The sequence below is a fragment of the Cariama cristata genome, unplaced genomic scaffold, assembly GCF_000690535.1.
Source record: "Cariama cristata isolate BGI_N322 unplaced genomic scaffold, ASM69053v1 scaffold16618, whole genome shotgun sequence".
NCBI lineage: Eukaryota > Metazoa > Chordata > Aves > Cariamiformes > Cariamidae > Cariama > Cariama cristata.
This window is the reverse complement of record NW_009629533.1, coordinates 1-23,366: the sequence shown is the minus strand read 5'-3', so window position 1 is coordinate 23,366 and position 23,366 is coordinate 1. Positions and strand designations below refer to the sequence as shown.

General features: G+C 47.1%; 2 protein-coding genes across 2 annotated transcripts; one reads left to right on the top strand and one right to left on the bottom strand.

The window, feature by feature from the left end:
* Nucleotides 1–292: 292 nt before the first annotated feature.
* Nucleotides 293–23,183, bottom strand: DPP7 (dipeptidyl-peptidase 7; the record flags this gene model as incomplete). The annotated part of the gene is made up of 12 exons (XM_009705199.1): nucleotides 293–434; nucleotides 978–1,048; nucleotides 1,890–1,954; nucleotides 2,269–2,425; nucleotides 2,514–2,632; nucleotides 10,533–10,593; nucleotides 11,807–11,973; nucleotides 13,696–13,777; nucleotides 16,694–16,829; nucleotides 18,962–19,125; nucleotides 19,819–19,958; nucleotides 23,070–23,183. Coding segments are annotated over 12 exons (1,418 nt in total), but the record flags the coding sequence as incomplete, so codon positions are not given.
* Nucleotides 3,585–9,691, top strand: LOC104165545 (kelch-like protein 13). Its single transcript, XM_009705198.1, has 4 exons — nucleotides 3,585–4,643; nucleotides 5,867–6,119; nucleotides 7,966–8,126; nucleotides 9,293–9,691. Exons 1-4 carry the CDS (start codon nucleotides 3,585–3,587, stop codon nucleotides 9,689–9,691), a joined length of 1,872 nt encoding a protein of 623 aa, XP_009703500.1.
* Nucleotides 23,184–23,366: the final 183 nt, after the last annotated feature.

The following is a 23,366-nucleotide window of genomic DNA, read 5'->3' as shown; positions in this document are numbered from 1 at the left end:
GGGCCTTCCAGGCAAACTTTTATTATTTCCACCCATTTATAATGCCTTCTCATTCTGAGCGGGTAAGCATGAAACCCACACAATGGGGTTTTGGCTTCAGTGACTTGGCCTTTTGCTTTTCTTTTGATGCTTGATCAGGGGCAGGTAGTACACTTCAGAAAGGTGAATCTCCCCCATCATGACAGAGGAGATAAGCTTTCTTAAACAGCACAGCACAGCTGAGCAGGCTGCTGGTTTTTTGTATCCTGGTGGCAGCCTCGCCCCCTTGCCAGAGGCTGTGGGTTGGACATATTCACATCCATCCACCTGCTGAAGCTCCCAAGCGCTTCTCCTGTGCTCTTTCCATCCCTGCAGATTTCACCCAGCTGTTGATGACGCTCGCTTCGAGCTTGCGCACCTCTGTGACGGACGGGGGGTCGGCTGGATTGTGTCCTCTAGAGAAAGCAGAGCAGTGCGAGCTAGTCAGTAGGCAGCAGCTGTCTCTTGCACAAGGAAAACCAAGCCAAGGAACTGAAGGACAGAATTACCTATTTTTGTACTTCATATTTATGCCCTGGAAAACAAGTTCCAGTGTCACACCTGCCAGGACGGAGGCTTGGGACCCCTGACCTCTCCCTTGCATTGGTGGCTGCTGCCATCTCTTGCTCTGGGCCTGAAGGCTGATGGTTAATGCCAAGAGGCACTGGACTACTTCATGTGACTGATTGCTACAGGCTATCACACACTTGTGCCAATCCCTGGGCAAGAACAGAATGAAAGTACCTGAGCTTAGTGCCGAGTTCTGCACAGCCCGGCTTTCCGGAAGGCCGCAAGAGCCCTGTACGGGAGAAGATTGCTTTTCCACAGTTAGGCTGCAACAGTCTGCTATTCAGTCCTCTTTAAGTAAAGTATCTCCTGGTTCTTTAGACTGTGGCTAGCTAAGATCAAACACCCAGGGCAGGAAGATTTTGTCAGCCAACAGAGAGTTCAGTACTTACCGGAGATCTAGGTGATGAGCACCACCTTTAATGGTCAATGCAATCAGTGAAGGACTGAGGCTTCTATTTATCTGGAAGGAGAAGGAGCAGAGACAAACTCTGACCAAGCTACCAGGCCAAACTGGACATCAGTTCTGAAAACTGGAAGATGAGCTGGGCAAGACTGAGGAAAAGCACAGGAACAGATCCCTGGCAGGGCTGATACTGTGTGCATGGCTAACAGTCCTAATGAGCCAAATCACCTGTCTCAAATGAAGTGAACACTTACCCCAAGATGAAAACTGTCAGCCTCTTCTAGTACAGGTAGTTTGAAGTAACAAGCTCATGGCCCATGAACCCTAAGCAGCCTTGTCCTCTTACAGCTGGGATTGCCAAGCCAGCCTAAACCAAGGAACTCCTGCATTACAATCAGGAGCTCAACTAACTCAAAATCCAGTTCTGGGTCATTTCCGTTTTGAAATTTTAAACGAGCTCTGCCACCACTCTGAAGTTTTGTTGAATCTTAGCCAAAATATGTGCTGGTTCAAATTGCTGCTTACAGCACCTGCTTGGTCTCACAAAGTATGCTGAGACTGGAGACAGCAAGGAGCGCTGGGCTGTCAGCACTGGGACTTGGTGTCAACACAGAAATGCGATGGGTTGTGGTTCAGACCCTGGGTGTTGCGTAAGGAGGCTCCTGCTGTGTCTGCACTACTGAAGCCACATTTGCTGTATCAGTGTTCCTGGCTGATGGACACTATTCAATGTGTCCACCATTAATGTCCTGAGGCTCCTGAATGGTTCAGCACAAAAGAGCTGCTTGCAGAAACTCAAATGGGCTAAAGATAAATAGCCAGTGCTCCTTTGAAAGGGAGATGAGGGCGGTGTATCACCTGGAAAGGCCGCTCGGTATGCAGGAGTGCATGTGCTTACCCCACCTCCAGCCCACGGGTCCAAGTCTCCATTTGAAAAAATGATGTTACTTGTACTTCTCAGATCTGAAATTCAGAGATGACATTTGAGAGGCCTCCTTCCTGCCCATTTATCCAAACCAGTTTGTCTACTGCAGCAAACATGGTCAAGAACAGAAAACACAGGAAACTAAAAGAAATTCTTGGTAGTTTTTAGGTTTTCCCACTTCTGTCTCAAGGAGGTACAGAAAGGTCCCTTTGGCTCAAGTCAGCACAAGGCTGTGACTTTCTGCTAGGACTTAGTGCCCTGGGCCTGTCCCCACAGAACTCAGCTGGGCAGAGGGAGCACAGACAGACAACTACAGGGTAATGCAAAGGGACGAGCAGCCAGCACAACTCACCTCCTCCCCAAAAGTTTGTCCGCAGCCACTGTGCTCGTGGCTTCACATGCCATTTGCTCTGACAGTACTGCTCTCGCATGGCCTCCGTGAAGGGCATCTCAGGGAACATGTCAGTCATGTTATTGCTGTTGAAAGTTAAATTGATCTCGGTGCAAACCTAAGAGAGGTACAAGAGCTGTCATGGGGCAGGGTCGGGGGATAACCAGGGCAGCAGCTGAAATCTGTTGGTGTCTCCAACACCTTACCTGATAGTCCCAGGCCTCAGCGTCTGAGCCGATGCCGCAGCCCGTGGGGTCAGCACAGGACTGGTACAGCTGGTATATGTCATAACACTGTGCCGAGCCGGAGGAGTTGTAAAACACCCCTGCCAGGTGGGAACACAGCACAAAGCCAACCTGTCAGTACCTCTCTGCTGTCTCAACCATCACTTCCCATGCAACCAAGATGAAGCAGAGGGGTAGCTATCCCAGCTGGGCAAGTGCATAAGGCTGGGGCAGAGCTAGCAGGGTTATGATCCCAACTTTATGCCAAAGCTTTCACATGGTCTCAAGCCTGGCTGCATGATACCCTTTGCTTCTGCTGTATCCATAGGACGGATGAGGCTCCCAGGTGCTCTCTGCTCATGCCAAAAGCTCACTAGTCCTTGAGGGAGCCCTAACCTCCGATCCCTAATGCACCCAGGAGCAGGCTGTGTACAGGACGTTAGCTGAATGCTTTAAACTGAACAGGACACAATTGCAGAGACCTTCCCACCCCCCTCCCTGAAAGTAGCTGTTGTCTGAATCCATCCAATTTAGTCAGATGGCCAAGGGTGGCATGTCACAGACAGGATTTTGTTTGACTTGTTCAACAAGGGAAAGACGGCATGTGCAGGCTTGCCCAGATGAAAGAGCACTTGACCAGCTGGCCCAGCAAAGCATAGCTGGGGAGCTGCTGAAGAATGAGCTGCTTTTTGTGCAGATGGGTAGTTACCAGCTAATGAGGAGGAGGAATGTGGCTATGCTGGTGGTCATCCAGTGCTGCCAGTGGCACGGCCCACAGGCAAACCCCACAAACACTGTGGGTTTTGTGCAATAACCAGCACCAACAGCTCCACTTGCAAACAGCCCCACGCGGCTCTGCAAAGCACCAGGCAGAGGCTGTTGAGGAGGAAGGCTCCTGCAGCTACTGGCTTTTGGATCGCTCTGTGGCGTGGGCAGCATCACCTCAGCTCCCTCAAAACATGAAACCACTGGTTTAGCTGCAGAAGACTGCCCAGGAGATGCACTGAGAGTGTGCAGTGGGAATCCTAGGGCTGCTCCAGGACCTTTCGGGCAATGCTGCACAGCTCACAGGCCGGCACGGCGAGGCTTGTGTCAGACACCTACCTGGCAAAACTCCTGGAAGGGCTCAGCAGCCTTCGCTCGCAGAGTGCGCTGTGCGATGTGACACTGGAGGCAGAAGGGGTTTGCTTTCCAGCCCACAAGATCATTTTAGCATCAGCAAGTAATTACTGCAAGATCCTGTTTGTTGGAAACTTGACAAGAATGGGGAGCCTGGATGGTAACATCCAGCTGAAAGCTGTCAGTGCTGCCGGGCTGAGGAATGTTCTCAACTTCATTTACTCCAACAAACTAGACCTCTCATTACAGAATATCGAGGAGACCTTCAAAGCTGCAGAAACTCTCCTGGTTCGGGAGGTGATCAAGCTGTGCTTTCACTTTCTGGAGTGTTGCTTGAACTGTGAGAACTGCATGGATGTTCTTAACATTGCTAAAAAACTCGGTCCGGCAGACCTGAGACAGAAAGCCATGTGCTACATAGTGCAGCATTACAAACAGGTCCTGGCTGATCCTCAGTGCTTGAAAAACCTGGACCGAGGAACCCTTTGTGAAATTTTAGACAGGACTGACACTGAGGGATGCAGCGAGCTGGAGCTGTTCAGAGCTGCTGTGAGCTGGCTGCAGCACGACCACATGCGGCTGAAAGATGCCGCAGATATTTTAAGGCGCATAAGATTCCCTCTCATTCCTTTACGAGAGCTGCAGAGATATGTCCAGGAAATACCTTTCATGAGGCTGGATTCAGGCTGCCACAGGTACTTGCAGGAGGCTCTGAATTACCACTCCCAGCTGTATGCTCAGCCAGTCCTGCAGACCCAGAGCACGAGCCTCCGCTCCGGTTCTACCATGCTGCTTGTCACTGGTGGCAGAACGACTGACAACCACGTGTGCAGAGAGATGTGGGCTGCAGACCAGAGCTGCAGCACCTGGCACAAGGTCGGGGAGCTCCGTGTGCCGGTGTACAACCACTGTGTAGCCATCATCAATGACTTCCTCTTTGTCATCGGGGGACAGTGCAAATTTGATCCCATGGGAAAGCAGCCATCAAATGAGGTAAGAGACAAGAAAAGCCTTTAGCCTTGGAAAAATGGCTGGGTGAGAAAGGGAGGGAGTCATTCCTCTTGCCCACCACAGATCTCCCACCTCTACGTATTTCTTAGCGCTATGTGCAGTACTGAAAGCCCTTGGGAATACAGCTTCCTAACTGTCCGGTAGGTGATCAGGTTCTGCCCTGGTCTCACCATGCTCTTCTTACCGTAAATTGTCATTCTAACCTGTACACAACTTCCACAGTGCAGGTTCAGCCAGGTCCATGTCAATCAAGCAACCCTGTGAATGCCATCCCTGTCCACATTGTTGCTGCCATGGGACTTGTGCTCAGGAGGCATCGTTAAAACCTACCACTTCACTTTAGAACTGCTCCTTCCTTGGTTTTGCCCTTGAAAGGCAAATCTGCTTTAGCTCCCAGAATCTGGGAGCTGCCTGGAAAGCAGACAGACTTGTGCAGGATTTTATGTTTTCCTAGATGGCTTCAGTGCGTTTGCTAGAAAAAACAGCATGTTTTTCTTTCCCATGCTTCCAGGAGGCTTATTTCAGCATTGTACTTAGTTCAGTGGTGCCACTGCAAACAGCAACTCTCTTCCACTGCCTTGAAGGCAGGAGGCAGCTCAGAGGCAGAGGATGCTGAAGCAGCAGAGCTATGACACTGGCTCCTGAGCTACAAACCAAGCCCAGCACTCACCGCATGTGGTTCCGCAGATATTACCCTTGCTGAGTGACCTGGGCTTTCTAACCAGGATTGACAAAACAAGCTTGGGGAAGGTACTTACTGCTGAACAAGATGTGAATGGAAGCCCAGCCTTAGCAGAGGTGCTGTGCCTCTGTGGTGATGCCTTCTCCTACACACAGTAGCAGACATGCAAAATGTGCTTGTTTCAATCTCACTGAAACAGTTTTCAGCTGACACATGCTAGCTGGTGTTTGAAACAAAGGTATTTCATTAAGCCAATGTGTTTCACCTCCTGCTTGCTGCAAGCTGAGAGCACAACCTATCCCCAGACCCCCCCAGACCTGCGGAAAGGCTGTAACTGTGCCTCCAGCTCCACTGGGGAGGTACTGCTGTATCCGCTGGCTGGCACTGGAAGCTGAGCCTGCCCAGGTCTGAATATAAAACCTTCCTCAGTCCAGGAAAAATGTTTATCAGGTCTTGAAGCCATACGCGACACAAGCTAGCCACTCGCCTTCTGCTAACCATCACCCATCTGCTGTGACCCTAGGTTTTCCGATTTGATCCGCGCGACACTTCCTGGCTCCAGGTTGCCAGCATGCTGGAGAGGCGGACACGCTTCCACGCGGATGTGCTGTCTGATCGTATCTTTGCCGTGGGTGGTGGGACACTGCTGGGGACCCTCACCCATACCGTGGAATTATACCAGCCTGGTGACAACAAGTGGGAGTTTGCAGCTCCTTTCCCCATGCCTATTGCTGATCACGCAGGCACAACCCACAAGGGAATCCTCTATATTTCAGGTGATAGAACTTGTAGAAAGCTGCATATTTTCATATAGTTTTGTTGATTTTTGCTGGTATCTTAATGTCACAGTCTAAGCCTGCGCCCACACCAGTAACACCCACAGCTCCAGTGTCCCTCTCCTGCTGTGTTAGCACAGCCTCACTGCCCTCCTGAATGGCAGGAATTATTTTCTTTCCAAGACATGAAAGGTGACATCATCTGCTTGCAATCCACACCCCTGCTCGCCTTTGACCTTGCAATCCTGGTTAAAATCCCAAAGCTTTGCTGTCTGAAAAGGTAAACAAGGAGCAGGCTGCCATAGCGTTGGGGATGGGATTAAACTCTGATATTCATCTGAATGGAAGATGCAGGACTAACCCTACTGTGCTGCTTTGTGAATCTATACAAAAAGAAGTATAATGCAGGCTCTTATCCTCTTACTCACTGAACTTGTACAGGTTTTGCCCTACAAGGGATCCTCAGTCTTTACAGGGATTTTTGGTAGATAGTGCAGGATGTTTAACAATAAAGCAGCATGGGTTTAAATACTTCAGGAAATTGCTGTACATCTTTAGCTTTTGCAGCTACTAATTTGGACTTGAAAGATAATCTTTGGTTTCTCCAAGGAAAAGCACTGTGGTGGCTGTGTTATTGCCTCTGCAGTTAAAAGTCCTGGGCCAGTCTGCCCTCGCTGTAGGCTCCCCGCTTCGTAAACCAGTTATGGGCAGCTGGGATCGCTGTACTGATCTAGTCCAGATTAACATCAATTCCACAGTTGCAATGAAGGGCATTTCTCTGTGATGGACTGTACACCCGAGGCCCCAAGGGCAGGGAAGGCAGCACCCCGGCTGTCCTACCCAGGCGTGTACCCCAACAACAGCAGGGCTCCTGTACTGGCAGTGCAAATGGAGAATAGTTGAGCTGGGGGAATGGCTGAGGCTCAGGTTCAAGTCCCTGCTTTGACTTGGGCATCTCACTTAATCTCTGTTGTTCTCAATTCCTACCAGAAAGCCAGGACAAAATTGCCTCACAGAGCTTCAAACATCCCATAGTGATCTAGGCTGGATAACACTATACCCCTTGGGTATAAGATCTTACCTACCTGTCGCATTCATTTCCTTCTAAACAAGTGGGGTAACTGCAAATTTGATTTGGCCAGCCCTGCCCAAGCAAACTGAAAAATTAAGAGCATTACTTTAGTACAAAATTTAAACACAAACCCCACGCAGACAAAGGGTCCACACCCAGGTGACCTGGGGCTTATGGCCAACCTGAAGTATCATCGTCCTCATTTGCAAAGACTCTCGGCAGGTTGCAATTCAACAGGCAGGCAACTGGAGACATTTACCCTTCCCACAGCAGCACCCTCCTTCTGCAAGGAGCTTTTCGTAACGCACCCCTGAAATGCACAAGTGTGTGCTTAATAAGGAGAAAAAGCTGACAACAGCACTGGCAGATTGGCCCTGACCTTCTGCTCAAGATTCAAAGTTCAAAGAGCTTTGAATGCTCTTCTTTCAAATCACCATTCTGTGACTGCCTGTGCTGGAAGCAGATTCCCTAATTAAAGCTGTTCCTGGTTACACTTGAAATACCCCAAGAGCTTTATTCAAAAATCTTTTGTGGAAGACTACAGAAAGAGCTGGAACTGGTTTGCATTTTTTTTTCCTCTTTAAAATACCTAAGAATCTCAAGTTTTAAATTTCACACCGCATCAGCTCTGCAGAATGGCATGAGATTTTAAACTTGAGCTTCTTAGGAATTTTAAAGAAAAAAAAAAATCAGCTCTGTTAATGTTTGCAGAAGGTTTGGTGGATGTCAGAGATGATGATGGATAGATTTTCAAGACTTCTGCTTTCCTTCTAGGAGGCTTCTCGGGGGGTAAAACCTTACGAGACACTTACAGCTACCTCCCTCGTCTCCGACGCTGGATTGGCAACAGTGCCATGGCTTTTACCCGCTGTGATCATGGGATGGCTACAGTCAGGGACAAGATCTTTTGCATTGGAGGAAGGACACTAAAAGGAGTAAGTTCATTTGCTTTTATAATCCCTAATCTGATCCAAAATGGCATCTCTATATTGCTAGGCCCTGACTGTTTTATTCAAATAGGTTGACCAGTAACTTCATTAGTTTTGGTTTCTTAGTGGACTGGCACAGTTGCAAGTGAGGTCAATAAGCTTATGAAAATGTGTCTGCCATTACAATCATGCGCATTAGAAGCTGCCCTGTTGTCACACTCCATTTGCTAGAGCACAAAGGCTGTTTAAAGCTTTTTTTTTTTCTAAATAGAGAAAACATATGGTGGAGGTGCAGCCTGCTAACATGTCAAAACCTAAGTGTAAAACTGGTCACCGACCTGCCCCAAACACATGGCAAAACACTGGCAGATGGGAAGAGGAATGGACGGTGGTGAGGACAGCAGCCTAGATTTTAGGAAAGATGGGCTTAAGTCCTGGAACGCAAATGAAGTCTCTTTAAACCTGGATTTCCCATCTCTGAATGAGGAGGGAAAGCGCTGCCCAGCCTTCTGGGAAGACACCTGCTGGAGACTGAAAAAGCTCACTCTAGAATCCCATTCCCCGAACCCAAGAGAACTGAGTCTTCAAAGATCATTCAGCAATTCCCATTTGAAAGTGTAAAGACTTAGGGTTTAGGGCCTGGCCCCATATTACCATGATGGGTACAGTTTCTTTTGAAGGAATGAGGGCTTCTTAGAGTACCTAACTGCTCATTGAGGAAGGGATAGAAATCTCTAAAGAGAAACTGCACATGAAGGCTAACATCAAATTCCTCCAGATGACATAAACTCAGTTATTGCCCACTATTCAATGCAATATAGCCCTCTTTAGATGATTTCCTTTGTAATGTGTTAGAAGTGTGGAAAAGCAGGCAGGACTTGGGCTATGCCAGTTCCAGGAGGTCCCTGTGGCACCTTGCTCAGCTCACTCCGCTGATTTTCCAAGAAGAAGAAAGCTCCTTCAAAGCCATGTCATTCTGGTATTTTATTCAGTTTCTTTTGAGGCTCTGATTGCTAAATGTGGATCAAAAATCTGGCTCCTTGAGCCACATGGTATTAAAACAGAAGTTGAGACACTGTTTTCCTTTATCATGAACCAAGTGAGCCTGACATGACAGCAATGCCCACTCAAGGCGTGACACGATGGGTGAGTGTTGGTCTGGTTCTTTGCAGGCGGAGGAATGGATTCATGTCAATGAGACAGAGTATTATTGTCCTGTAAGCAATCAGTGGACAACGCTAACGTTATCCTTGTTCAGCTGCTGCCAGTTCAGCATCACAGCCCATGACACTATGCTCTACCTCGCAGGAGGTGGTTTGCTGCAGGATATGCAGAAAGAAGACAGTGTTTTCCTGTATGACACAGAAAGGTGGGTATGGAAGAAGGCCAGTCCCCTGCCTAAAGCTCTGGTGGATCATGCCTCTTGCATGATTAAACTGTCCCAAGTGAATGCAGCTGGTGAGACGGAGAGAGGCACAAAGTGCTCCCTTGCAGGCAGGAGAAAGAAATCTACCCTCAGCTTGTTCATCATGAAGAAACAAGAGTCCCACTCCGCCTTAAAAAAGAAGTAGGATGTGAACATGTCAAGTAGATCTAACAGCATTTGCCAAGACATGAGTATTTTAACAACTCTTCTAGCTGCCAGCCAAACATCTTTAGCAGTGATTTGGAATTCGTATGTGTCTGACTTGGTGCTATCATGGTGACATGCATAATTTGCAAAAAAAAAGGAATTACTTCCCAAATCTACTAAGCCGCATTAAACCCGTAAGCATTCCCTAAATCAATTTTTTTTCATTCAGAACCTGTTTTTCTGAATAATGACCAAGGTAGAACTTATTTTTAATGAGCAACTTGAAAGATTTTATGAGGAAGTCTTCAAAAGAGCTTTGAATCCTATCTCTAATAATTTCCTTACAAACGCTGCTGGCTGACAAATTAAGTACTCACAGAGATAAATATACACGATGTATTTAAGATTGTCTTGCCACTGGATTAAGACCGTAGGGCACTGTGATGACAACCTTGTCCTCAACAAGCAGACCAGAAAACTTCCTTCAGTGAACATGCATTGAAGCTGTGACTGCCTGAGCCTGAGTAGGGGGTAAACTTTTAGGAAAAAACCAAGTACCTTAGGAGTCCACATCTCAAGGACAGTCAAGAGGCGAAGGGGCTGCAATGGCTGAAAAACCTGACTAGAATAAGTTCGGAAAGGTGAGAGAATGAACTCATGGGCCACCATGGGACATCCCAATGGACAAAGCCAGTATGGAGCAAAAAGTCCTAGTGAGAGATCAGAGTCATACCAGCTCCCATGATACACAACCCGCACAACAACGCAACAGTTCTACTTACTGGTGCTTCTAGAAACAGGGTGTTAAATAAAAGACCAAACTGATAATATTAACTCACCAATAAGAGCAGCCAGGCCTTGAATTGGGTCTGTGTGGGCAAGGATTTGTTCACAGCTGACCTGGATGAGACACATTACAGGCAAATTGCAGACAAAATAGTTAACGGCCTCTGCTCCGCAGAAGGGCTAAGCTGGAAGTTTCATTAACATTATCACTTATTATCTGTTAGGCTATCCAAGGGCCTAATGCAACAAGCTTTGGGGTTTTTTTTTTTCCCCTCCCTTCTAGCAACAAAATACATAGAAACAAGGAGACAGGGCTAGGACAAACAGTTCCTTTACCAAGTTAAGCAGCTGTGCAGAGGCCACAGTGATACACAATAGTTCCTTCCTCCTACAATCAGAATATTTTAATGCCCTTCAAGGGAGGGTAGAATAATTATTTCCATTTTACAGGTCATTAAACAGACACTAGAAGGGACCCGGATGCCCAGTGGAGCCAGAGAGAGCATCCCCTGAGTCCCAGTACAGCATAGCCTGTATGACCTCTTGTACAGTATGCATTTTGCTCCAGGTAGGACTCAAACCATAAATGCCACAAGGCCAGAGGCAAATGAAGTCCCATTGGTGTGGTGTGCTACAATGCAGCAGAGACCAGCAGCACAAGGCTGACAGCACACCAGAAGAAACCAAGAATTGTAACAGCAACTGGCGGTCAAAGCTGGGACCTTTCAAAACCAGCTGGTGTCTGAGAAGTCTTTGTAACCCCCTGAGAACCAAGCCCCTTTCCCACACTTTGCCATCTCTGATTCTCTTGAAAGTTCACAGGTTTTCCAGTCCCCACAGCAGCAGACTTTTCTCTGCATTATACTCTGAGGTATGCCATCTTCCTGGGCCATACTTAGAAAGGATCCTGATTTTTAGATCTCCATCCCTACGCACCAAGAAAAATGCATCTATGAAAGTGTGTTGAGGTGTGCTACAACAAAGCTACTTTTTAAAAAAAGCTACAGGTTTTCAGTGTTTAAAAGCTGAAGTCAACAAGCTTGCATAGGCTTTTGTGTCCAAGGTAAAGGCAGAACAGGGTAGGACTGGCTCCAGCAAACCCTCTCCAACGAGCCTTACAGCAGTGCATTTCAGACACCGCAGTCATTGTCACAGAAAAGTTTAAAATGTGTAGATCTACTGTCACGAGTGGAAGGGATTCGACATCCACCACTATCTCTCTCTGTCACCATCACCGACGGTGTGTGCCCAACGGCATCCCAGGCTGTGCAGCCCCCTGCACTCCGATCACTGAGATGCACATCAGAAACTGCACCCTGGTACTCACCTTCACTGGATTGGCAGGGAGGTGACCCATGAAATCAGTTTTGTAAGGGTAGTCCATCATAGCCATCATGGTGAAGGCATTTCTAGCAAATCCAAAAAGCTGGTAAACATCCTCCTTGTTAGAGATCTTACTGCATGTGGCCATTTTGCTGCTGATTTCATCATAGGCTGCAGAAGGAAGGAAAATGAAAGACACAAACTGCAATAGAGGAAAATAATACCAGCATCTTGTCTCACTCAGGAATAAGGAGATACTGTAACACACAGACGAGGTTTCTAGTGGGAAGGACACATTACATCTAAATTCACACACACACAGATGTTCAGGCACAGCCTTCCTGTGCAGCTTCACAACTTGGCGTGGCCCATGGCCCACACTCTGCCCCTTGCAGAGCCATGGACACCTCCCTGGGGAGCCCAGAGGAATCAGCACCGGGACAGACACAGTCCCGGCTGGCACAGTGAGAAGAGCAGCTTGGTATGAGCCCATCCTCACGGGTGCCCTACCTGGTTGCCTCCTCCTTGCCTCCGCAGGCTTCCTCCCTGGGGTCTGCTGTGTCCTTGCAGGGGAGTCTCCCCAGAGAAGCTCTCATGCAGGAGAGCAGGGCACAGCATAAAAGTCCCAGTGGAATTCCACAGCTGGAAGAATTGGCAGCGGTAAAAAAAATAAAAAAAGAAAAAGAAAGCTCCTTGGCAGCAGGCTGTATTTCAGTAAAAATTGCCAAGTGAGAACAGTCCTCACAAAGTTACAAAGGACTCCTGAGATGTGCCTTCAAACTTCAGTGTGATGCAGAGAGGTCAGCTGGAGTCAGGAAATCCATCTTTGAAGACATTCCTTCAAGATGCACTCATATACCTTTGCATTTCTGCTGGGAAAAGCTGCTCCCTTCATTTTCATCCTCCACATTTTGGAGTCGCAGTTCCTGTCTACCCCCATCCTACTGTACAAGCTGCCTACCGGAGCCTGGCTGTCTTTACTTGGAAACCCAAATCCTGGGACCTCTAGGTACTCACTTGAGAGCCTAAGCCTTAAATATGACCACCTTATCCACCCTGCTGCAGAAAGCACGGCCCCAGGCACCCCTCAAAGACCTTGGCTATTTAACAGTAACGTTTTTCCTGCTGTGACCCAAAGCTAAATGGGTTTTTTGCACCCACGGCTCCTCTGGGCAATTCCAGAACCAGCTGCTGCAGCAAGGAAGCGACAGCACCCATCAGAGGCACACAGCCCTGATGTGCAGCACCACCGACCAAGCTAAGCCTTGAGACAGACCAAGAACCCACCACAGCTGTTTCCACACCACCCATGGGTCCCAGGAGCTGCTGCACTGGCCCACAATATCTGGTCTGGCCTACTTTGGAGGCATTGCAGAGATCTTCACCAGTCTCAGTCCTTGGCTTCACCTAACTGTCCAAGGCTGGAGATGAAAGAGACTGTGATGGCTGCTTCAAGACTTCCAAGTATTTTTCAGGTATGTCCAGTGAGCTGAGTCATGCAGTTGTCATACCCACCTGAACAGTTCTCAACAGTGTAGGTGTTGAGGACAAGTATCTGGTGAAACATGAGGCTTTACCAGCATGAAGTGCAGGTGTTTTGCACCCGCAGGTGTTTTTGCACTTTGGCCCAGAAAAGACGGTTTCACTGTGCAAGCCCCTACACAGATATTTTCATTTTGGTGTCGGCTACTAATTTAAATGCAAACTGAAACTGTTCATTGAATCAAAAATCATTCGTACAAGCAGAAAGAGGCAGCCGGGGGGCATTTGCATTGATTTAGCTGAACCAATTTGAAGACTTAGCTGAAGTAAAACTGAATCAACTTTTTTCCACATGGCCGAGACTGCCTGCTGGCTGCCCTTGGGAAGCCGTCTGCAGGGCTCTCTCCTTACCTCCACTCAGGCACAGATCTTTAATCTGCTGGAAGGCTTTGCGGACAGCTGTGACACAGCCTGGGCTGGACTTCTGAAAATCCTGAAGAGACAGAAAAGACACGGGATTATGGTTATACAGGTGGAGGCTGCACTGGGAAGAAATGCCAGAAGCACCAGGAGATGACAGGGGTTACTGGCCCACTGATCAGAACCTCATCTGCATCTCCAGGAGCAGTGACATCAGTTCTTCTGCCTTGTCCTCCAGACAAGCAGCGCATCCCAGCAGAAGCCAAGAGTCTGCACAGCTCAGATCAAGCAGCAACGGTTTCACCAGGTCTCACTGGGATGAGCTGTTAGACAAAACACTTTGCACTTAGTGGAGACATTTGAACATGAAGCAGCAAGAGGAGACACATGTCTTGGCCACAAAATGGGAAGAGGGTGCCAGGCTGATAGGCCCAGATTTGTTGGGATTTTGTTGATTTTTTGGGGGGGGGTTGGGTTTTTGTTTTTTTTGCTTTTTGTTCAACACACAATAGAGTCCTTCCAACTGCACTTTGTCTATGAGAAGGAGCTATGAAGACATCAGTTATGCATGGAGGGTAGAGCACTGCTTTGGGAACCAAGACCTGCTTTTCTTCTTAAGCCTGCTAGTGACCTGCCAGATGACCAAGAAGGCCATGTCCTTTTTTATGGGAAAAACATCACTGATTCCAAAAAAGCACTTTAAAGTATGCTTGAAGAGCTGTGGCTGGTTATGCTGGTGGAAGAAGTTGTCTCTGTCACTGAAGTCTCTAGCAACTGAAACTGTTTCTCTCCTGTCTGCTCGAAGGCAGTTTGAGATCTGCTGGCAACCAATGCTTTGTAACAATAAGAATTATCAGGGCTCTTTTACGGTCCCTTTACCCTGCTAGAGGAATGGTTAGGTAATCATAAATCACTAGCTAATCATTTTTCTTACAAAGACCCAGCCTCAACTAAAACCAGATTTGGAATCTTTCTTTTATTCCTAACTCTGTCTTTGTCTGACAGTTGTGCTTAGAGAAATCACTGTGGGTTTTTCAATAGTTTCCCTGGGCATCCCTTTAGGGGTTCCAAATCCCCTTCTGGATGTGCATATTGATTTTCCTCTACTAATGGCTCTGATATTGGAGCGTGGGGATGGATTGGCCTGGGATAGAGGAGCAGGTCTGCTCTGGCTGCCGTGACGGCTGAGCTCCCTGTTAGGCAATGCTGGACTGCTTCAGCACACCGTCCGGCATGCTAAGGAACCACCACCCATTCCAGTTCTCCCCCGCAGACCCTTACGGACCCAGGAACAGTTCCACTGAGCCATTGCAGTGGCAGGAAGCATTATAGACATTCCAAGGAAAGCTGTTCTGCTTCCAGGCTGCCAGCTTTACTCTTTTGAATCATACCTAATTCAGATGTCTAAATTGATGCAAGCTGATGGCCTGAACAGCCCCTGTAGAGTAGTAACCCCCTGGTTACTACACTACAGGAAGCATGCACATGGCTGTATGTGTAGTATTCATATAGGGGCTGCAGGCAGGGCAGTTGGCACATATAACCTAGTCTTATGCAAATGCCTTATGCAAAATCAACTTTCTGCCCTTTGCTCGCTTCCCCAGTGAGCTGGAGGCTTATGAAGTGAGCTGGAAAAGCTCAAGAAAAGTCACAGAGAAAGCTGCTTTGAAACAACGCACTCTGACTCACAGGAAAAGAGAGCTCCCACGATTCATGAAAGGTTTGTGCCTTCATTAGTATTAACAGCTCTCAGGGGTGTTCTTTCACCGAGAAGAGCAATTGAATTCAGATTTCAGATGCACAGATTGCTTATATGCAAACACACCGAAGGTGGAAGGAATTACCTTGAGAACAATACAAAGTGCTTGCTTAGAATCTCAGCCCAGAGGTTGGCTTACTGCTGCAAAGAGAATGTATTTTAAAATCAATTGGAAAGTTTTTTTCACATGAAAAGGTCAAAGCCCTAATTTCAGGGGTGTGTAATGACTCACAGCATATTCACAGCTGAAGCAAGACAGAGCTATTAGCTGAACAGAGCTTCTGAGAAGGAATTAGCGTCAAGGGAAGAATTCCCACTGGAGGGCCTGGTAGATGACTAAGTCGTATTACATTTTTTTGTTTTAAAATATATAATTTTAAGACAAGATGTCTTTTATTCTCTTATACATTTAGAGTTTCAAATGCTATTGTGTTTATTTTCATATGATAATCTCTTCTTTACACTTACTGGTAATGCGATCTGTCCTGTAAGTCTCTGCATTGAAATAAGGTTTTCATATACATAAATAAGAGCAAAAAGACCACAAGTTTCATACACAGGTAGTTCATGCAAAGCCATCTCTGTCACCCAGACCTAGAAATTCATTTTGAAAAAGAGGCAAAACAGACAGCATCACAAGATTTCAGTACTACCAGGTAGTACATTTCTTTCCTTATAAACTAAATGTCAGTCCGTTCTAAGCAATATCATATTCCTAGGGGTCCTATGTCCTCAAAATGTGAAAGCCACATTTAAATTTTGGTTTTAAGTGAACCCAGGACACCTTGCATATTTTTAGTTAGCGAAATGAAGGTTTCCAAGCTATTCATCGAAATGCAACCATCTTGGGACTATGGAGCTGCTGTGAATCATTGATATTAATGCAAAATACAGCATTTCAGGAGAGGATTTCAAGGATAAATTATCCAAAGGGAGTTCAGCCAGGCACAAAGAAAAATTTTCAGGCTGTAATATGGTCAAGTCACTAGAAATGGGAAAGTGAATCCCTAGTAGTACTAAAGGTGCTGGAACCGAATTGTAGTGTAAGGCAGTGGTCAGCCATCACATCTGCAGTTGCTGCTTTTCCTTGTGGGTTCCCATTTAATTGCATTCCCTTGCCCACCACTGATGCTGTGAAAAAAGATGTCTGTTTAAACACATTGAAAAGGAAAAAAAATCTGGCCTTCTTAAAGGTAGAAAATAATGCTCCTGAAAAGAGATGGTACTTACTGCTGTCACATCTCTGAAGAACTGGGTGGGGTCTCCAAGCCCAGCCACAGACAACACAGGAGCACTGGCAGCTAATGCTCCGGCCACGATGTTTGGGTATTTCATCCTCATGTACGCACTCAGCATTCCTCCATAGCTGACACAGGAGAGATAAAAGAGTTATTTCCTTCAATGGACAGCTTATAACATAGTAACTCAAAAGTTCAGGCCAGCATTCACAGGCTCACCTAACCCAAGGCAACAAGAAGCTTATGGATACCTAGTAGGTGCCATCCTCACGTAGAAAGATCCAGTTATGGTCAATGAGCAGTACACAATGTGTTCTTACTGGCCTTTCCACAAACACCCATACCAACTCTGGTGGGAACACAGCAGCCCAGTTTGCTTCTGCAGCCAAATGTAAATCCTGCCTCAGGTGTAACTCTGCACCATCCTGAGTGTGTCCTGACAGCTTCGGCGCAGAACCAAGCAGGGCTCAAGTGAAGCTGCCACTGTTCAATGAGGGAAGGAGACACATTTTGCATACAAGATTATAAAGACTAGCTAGGCTCTGAACACTACAGAATATGTAGCCCTCTCTAGTGCTGGGAAATGGAGATTATTCTTGCTGGGCACCACAAATAATAGCTGCATAGATGATCAGCACAGACACAGGGAAGGGGAGACATTAACAGATACCACGATAAAACTCAAAGCCACCTTGGTAGCTTCAGTGCCAGGGCCACAATCTGCAGATGTATTGTGGGCTGCTAGATAAACCCAAGGTGACAAAAGTTATTCATATGCCGATGTTTGTGGAGTTTCTGTAAGGTCCCTGCTGGGGGTGGCAAATGACATCCCCAAAACACACGTAAAACCTCGTCTAACTCCAAGCTTACAGGTATTCAAGTCTCCCTCCCCACCACCTCAAGTGGTTGGAGTAAATACCATTCCCACATTACCCACATGTAAAGCAATATGCATTTCTCTAGCCCTGGTCTTGGAAACAGGCATTAGCTGAAACCTGCCACAAGTAATTTCACGTTCAAGTCTGGCAAAGTTATAAGCAACAGAAGAGGTTTGGTTTTTTTTCCTCCCATGGGAAATGCTGCGCTGCTCCAACTCTGCCCTATTTCGGTATTCTTCACGTGAGTTTAGTGCTGTTCAGGGCTGCTGCAGACTGAACTCTGATTTACCCATACGGAGCTGTAGTCTAACATGCAGCCCAACTAGCAGGTTTTGCTGAATCCCTTTCCCACCTTGCCACCCCAGGACAGCTCCTGGTCCTTTTTACATGAGCTACTGTCCTGATAGTCACAGTACAAACACCACTGAGATCAACAGTCTAGTCACTACCACAGTGACTAGCTTAACGGTAACTGCCAAGTCAAATTCTTTTTAGCTCACTAGAACTGAATTAGAAGCCCTGTACCTGGTGGAAGCCTTTTAAAGGGAAGCATCCCTCTACTACAAGCACAGGGAGCCATTCAAGAGACAAGGACATCACATCAACACAGCTGCAACAGAGCAAGCACTTTGGGGAAGGACTTCTGCTAGGAGGCCAGGAGCAACAAAGCAGCAGGTTGCAGAGCAGAATTATAAAGGAGCCTACAATGAAAATGGCTGGATGTTGTTAAAGAGGCTATGTTTAATAAAAAGCTGGGTGGTCCCTGAAAAAATGCTTTACCAATTAATAGTTTTCTGCATTTCCTGTTTTCATTGAATCATAGAATCGTTTAGGTTGGAAAAGACCTTTGAGATCACTGAGTCCAACCGTAAACCTAGCACGGCCAAGCCCACCACTAAGCCATGTCCCTAAGTACCACACCTACACGTCTTTTAAATGCCTCCAGGGATGGTGACTCTACCACTTCCCCGGGTAGCCTGTTCCAATGCCTGACAACCCTTTCAGTGAAGAAATTCTTCCTAATATCCAACCTAAACCTCCCCTGGTGCAACTTGAAGCCATTTCCTCTTGTCCTATCCCTCGTTACTTGGGAGGCCATTTTCTGCAGCTCTGGCTGACTCGTACATTGAAGATGCCTAGAAACATCCAGTCAGTGGTGCTTCTCCAAAGCAATCACAAATTGAGACTTAATTCTTGGTGACAGAGCTGACTGGGACCTGGTGATGAGCTCTTGGGAGCTTAGGCACAGGCACATCTGCACTCTATCGGGTAGCTTAAAGCTCTCCTTTAGAATTTGCTTGAGAGCCAAACAAACAGATCTATAAGAACAGCATGACTGTGGTTGAGAAAGGATGCAGGGAAGGAGCACACAAAATCTTTACCTGCCTCCAAAAGCAATGACAGGGCAGTCTGCAGCACCATACTGCTGCTTAAGCTCAGTAATTAGCACTGCATAGTCAGCGAGGGCTTGTTCCACAGTAAGCAGACCAGTATTCTTCAGCTGTGTTGACTCAAGTCCAAATGGCAGAGACATCCCATAGTACCTCTGGAAGGAAAGAGAGATGCTGCAGAAATGCTGGTGTCGAGGTCTGTGTCTTCTCTGTTCTCACTATACAGCTGGGATAAGTGTGCACAAATGGGAAGCAGTAACAGAGCATGTGGTGTCCTCTAACTTGTTCGGAACTGAGGAAATGCCTTGTCTCCTGCATCCGATAAACAGAGACCTTCAGGTCTGTAGAGGATGGACAGTCCATAACAAGCTACTTCAGTGGGTGCCAAGTGGGCCTTTGGCACATGTCTCTCTCCTGACATCCCCAGCTAGAAAAGGGAACAGGGTAATCTCTTCATGCATAAGTTGTGGAATAGTAGATTTAATGGAGTGGCGTGGGAAACGTTGGCTTGGGACTTCACAGGCTAGAGAGATTAAATATTATCCAAACAAAATAACTCTAGTCCAGTGTGGAGTTCAAGGCCTGTGGAAACTACTTGTAAAAGCCCTGGTCCAAAGCAAATACACCATGGCATAGGTTTTACTGAAACAGTAGTCTTTATCCTGGATTGCTGGTAGGCATAGTAAAAAAATATTCAAAGCTGCTACCACGAGGAGAAAGCTTACAGCAGGTATACCTCATCTTCATGGCAAGAGATGTTACTATTTTTCTGGACCTGCAGAAAGCTGAATTCAGTAATACTGAACAGGAAAAGACTCTATAGTATGCATAATGACTAAAATACTCACATGCTCAGCAAAAATCACAAGTGCTTGCTGTTCCTCTGCTAATTCAAATATGAAGTCAGAGTTCCGAGCAAAAGTCCAGATGTCACCTTCATTGCCAGTATAGAAAAAGATGGGTCCAAATCCTTTCTTCCAGAACTTTACTGAGTGAGACAATTGACAGAAGCAAATTAAAAAAACAAAACAAAGAAAAAAACCCAAAAAAAACCCATGAGCATGAAATAACTCTACTTTTGGTGAGTTTGGGCTGGAGCTTAACAAGGAAGAACTCTGTGAGCAGACTGATCCCTGAGACACGAGCTGGGGCATAAGGTGTTAGAAAGGCCAGGCTACAGAAATCTCTCATTTGAGTGGGGGTAGATAAGAGCTTCCATGAGATCATGACATTGCCTGGAACTTCCACTTCTGCCTGAAAATCCCTAAAATCTCAAGCTCTGCAAGGCACTTGGAAACAACTGCCTCCCAAAAGAGCAATTTTCCATTTATACACCCTTTTCAGCCCAACTGATCCCAAAACACTTCCACAGATCACTTCTCCCACAAATTGGATGTTAGGGGATTGCCTGCATCTTTCTGCTGCTCCTGCTGTGATGTATAACATAGAGCCAAGATGTAAATCACCTATTACAGAATTGTTTGGGCTGGAAGGGACCTTAAAGACCATCCCGTTCAACCTCCCTGCAATGAGAGGGGACATCTTCAACTCGATCAGGTTGCTCAGAGCCCCATCCAGCCTGACTTCAAACACTTCCAGGGATGGGGGCATCCACAACTTCTCTGGGCAACCTGGTCCAGTATCTCACCATACTCATAATAAACAATTTCTTTCTTATGTCCAATCCAAACGCACTCTCTTTCAGTTTAAAACCGTTGCCCCTTGTCCTGTCACTACTGGCCCTGGTAAAAAGTCCCTCCCCACCTTTCTTATAAGCTCCCTTTAGGTACTGGAAGGCTGCTCTAAGGTTTGCCCGGAGCCTTCTATTCTCCAGGCTGAACAACCCCAACTCTCTCAGCCTGTCCTCACAGCAGAGGTGCTCCAGCCCTCGGATCATCTTCGTGGCCTCCTCTGGACTCGCTCCAACAGGTCCATGCGCTTCTTGTGCTGAGGACCCCAGAGCTGAAGGCAGTACTGCAGGGGGGGTCTCACCAGAGTGGAGTAGAGGGGCAGAATCCCCTCCCTTGATCTGCTGGTCACACTGCTTTTGATGCAGTCCAGGATATGCTGATTTATGTTATATGTGTAACACACACACCTTTCTCTCTCTCATATGATATACCATATATATATGATGATAGATGATCATCCTCTGATCTGTTTATAACTGAAGGCAAATTGAGACTGACAGGACAAGCTGACCCATGATGTCAATACTTGCTTATCTAACAAACAGTTCCTTTGATGCTTGCTGACTTCAACAAACATTTGATTTTAGCTTAGTCTTAAATTGCACAGGAATTAAGAGGGATAATAAATGGTTTTCTTCAACAACAGACCTCAGACCATCAGTTAAGTGTTGATTTCAACACACTGCCGCATCATCCAAAGGGACCCTCCAAGAGCGGCTGTCCTATGGACACTGCTGCAGCACATCACACGAGGCCATTTCCATTAATGGAGAGGCCTGAATTTAATTCTTGGCATTCTGAACACAGACTTGCCAAAGCAGAATTTGGCTTGGAAATGGGTTTGAAACCTTTCATTAGTGAAACTGTTGCTCTTTGTTAATAAAGAGGCTGATTCTCTTTCTGTGTTGTGTTTGCTTTGGATATCAGGTAGAACACCAAACTGCTATCTTTACTCTGGCTTTTCTTCTGATATGCTTCATGGCTCGTGGAGTAAACAACCATTCACAGGAGCCAAAGCCAAACCAGACAAGTTGCTTAATAAGGTATCTATTTTTAGATTGAAATCCTGGGGAACTGCCAGCTAACTTCAAGAGTGTCAGATGCCTGGTTGTGAAATAATAATCTCCCTCAAGTTCTAACTGAAAAGTCTTGTATTGCACAAGGAGCAGTAGAGGGGAATGGAACTACTCACAGGAATTTTGGGAAAGAAACGATTTGTAAACCAGCAGAACTGCAATGTTAATGTTCTGTTTCTCACAAATATTATTCAGCTCTGCTCAGGACACACAGATAAAATACAACACTTTAAAAAGAAAATAAATAAAAGTTACGCAATGCTTTAAACCAGGTGATCCTGAAGTTCTATTCAAAAAGGGCCACTTAAGTAGTGAAATTTGAGCCTTGGGTGTGCTATCAAAATTCACTGATGTTCCCATATCTTTGGGCTGAAGTGATCCATGAATTCACACTGGGTGAAACATATAGGACTGGGTGCAGGTGCTGAAAAAGCTGCAGAGTAATAGGTGATGTGAAGAAGGTGAGATGCTGCATACGAAGTCCCAGATGCAGGCAGTCTGTGAGGCAGGTGCCAGGCTGGGCAGCACTCTTGGCTGGTGCTATTCACAGCTCCACCTTTGTTCTCTCCCTGTAAATCTCTCCCCCGATTCCTCAAAGCAGGCAGGACTGAAAAACATGCGATGCTCCTTATTGAAATTGATGTCTTTGTAGTCACATGCTGTTTAGAAAAGCCTCCTCTCTCTTACTGTCTGTTGCACATAAGACAACTCATTATTTGGCTAGAAAGGAAGACACTGTTAGCTCCTTGCTGGAAGCCTTCATTGTTCAGCATGCCTCAAGATATCTAAAGTTGCAGAGTTTTAAATAACAAAAAACACTGACCCAAGAGAAGTTGACTCATAAGAACGATGGGTACAGAGTGCAATGTTTCAGTCACTATTTGTTTTTCCTGCTGCATTCAGAGCACTGAGTTGCACTTGTAAGAGATGCTGTGGCCAACTGAAGCCACACAGGCACAGAGCCAGCCCTGGTGCAAACCTAACGCAGCTGCTGCTTCCAGTCTGCTCTTGCTCCAGAGAGGCCAATTCCCACTCCTGTACCCCACACCCCATGGCCAGAGCGACAAATTGAAGGGAAGGAGAGGAGGATATGGACAACGCCAGGGCTGGGGGGGGGATGACTGGCTCACGAAGGGCTGGCACTCAGCTCAAACCGACTGTTGGCTGCTTAGCACAGCTCGCTGAGCAGCAAACAGAGAGGCTCTCTGGCACAGTGCAGGAGTGGTTAAAGTTTAAGCAGGCAGAAATTCTGCCCTGAGCCATAGCAAGGCCCTGCCACGGCCGTGCCGGGGCTGGGAGCAGCTCGGCCACAGCAAAGCTCCTGGGACCTACCTGAGACCAGGTACCGCTGCGGGAAGGTCTCATTGCCACAAGTCTCGAAGCTGAAGTGGTCCCGGACCTGCTGGAAGAGGCGCTCCTCCAGGCCAGGCCCCTCTGCCTGGGCAGCTAGAGGGGCCGACCGTCAGCGCGGGGGAAACCGGCACCGCCACCCGGTATGGCCCAGCCCAGCCCTAGTAACAGAGGCCTAGGGGAACCCGGGGCACCCATCGAGTGCTCCCCAGGGCGGCTAGGGGCTCCCGCCCAGGGAGGCAGGTTCGAGGTCCCGTCCGGGGCCCAGGGAGGCCGGCT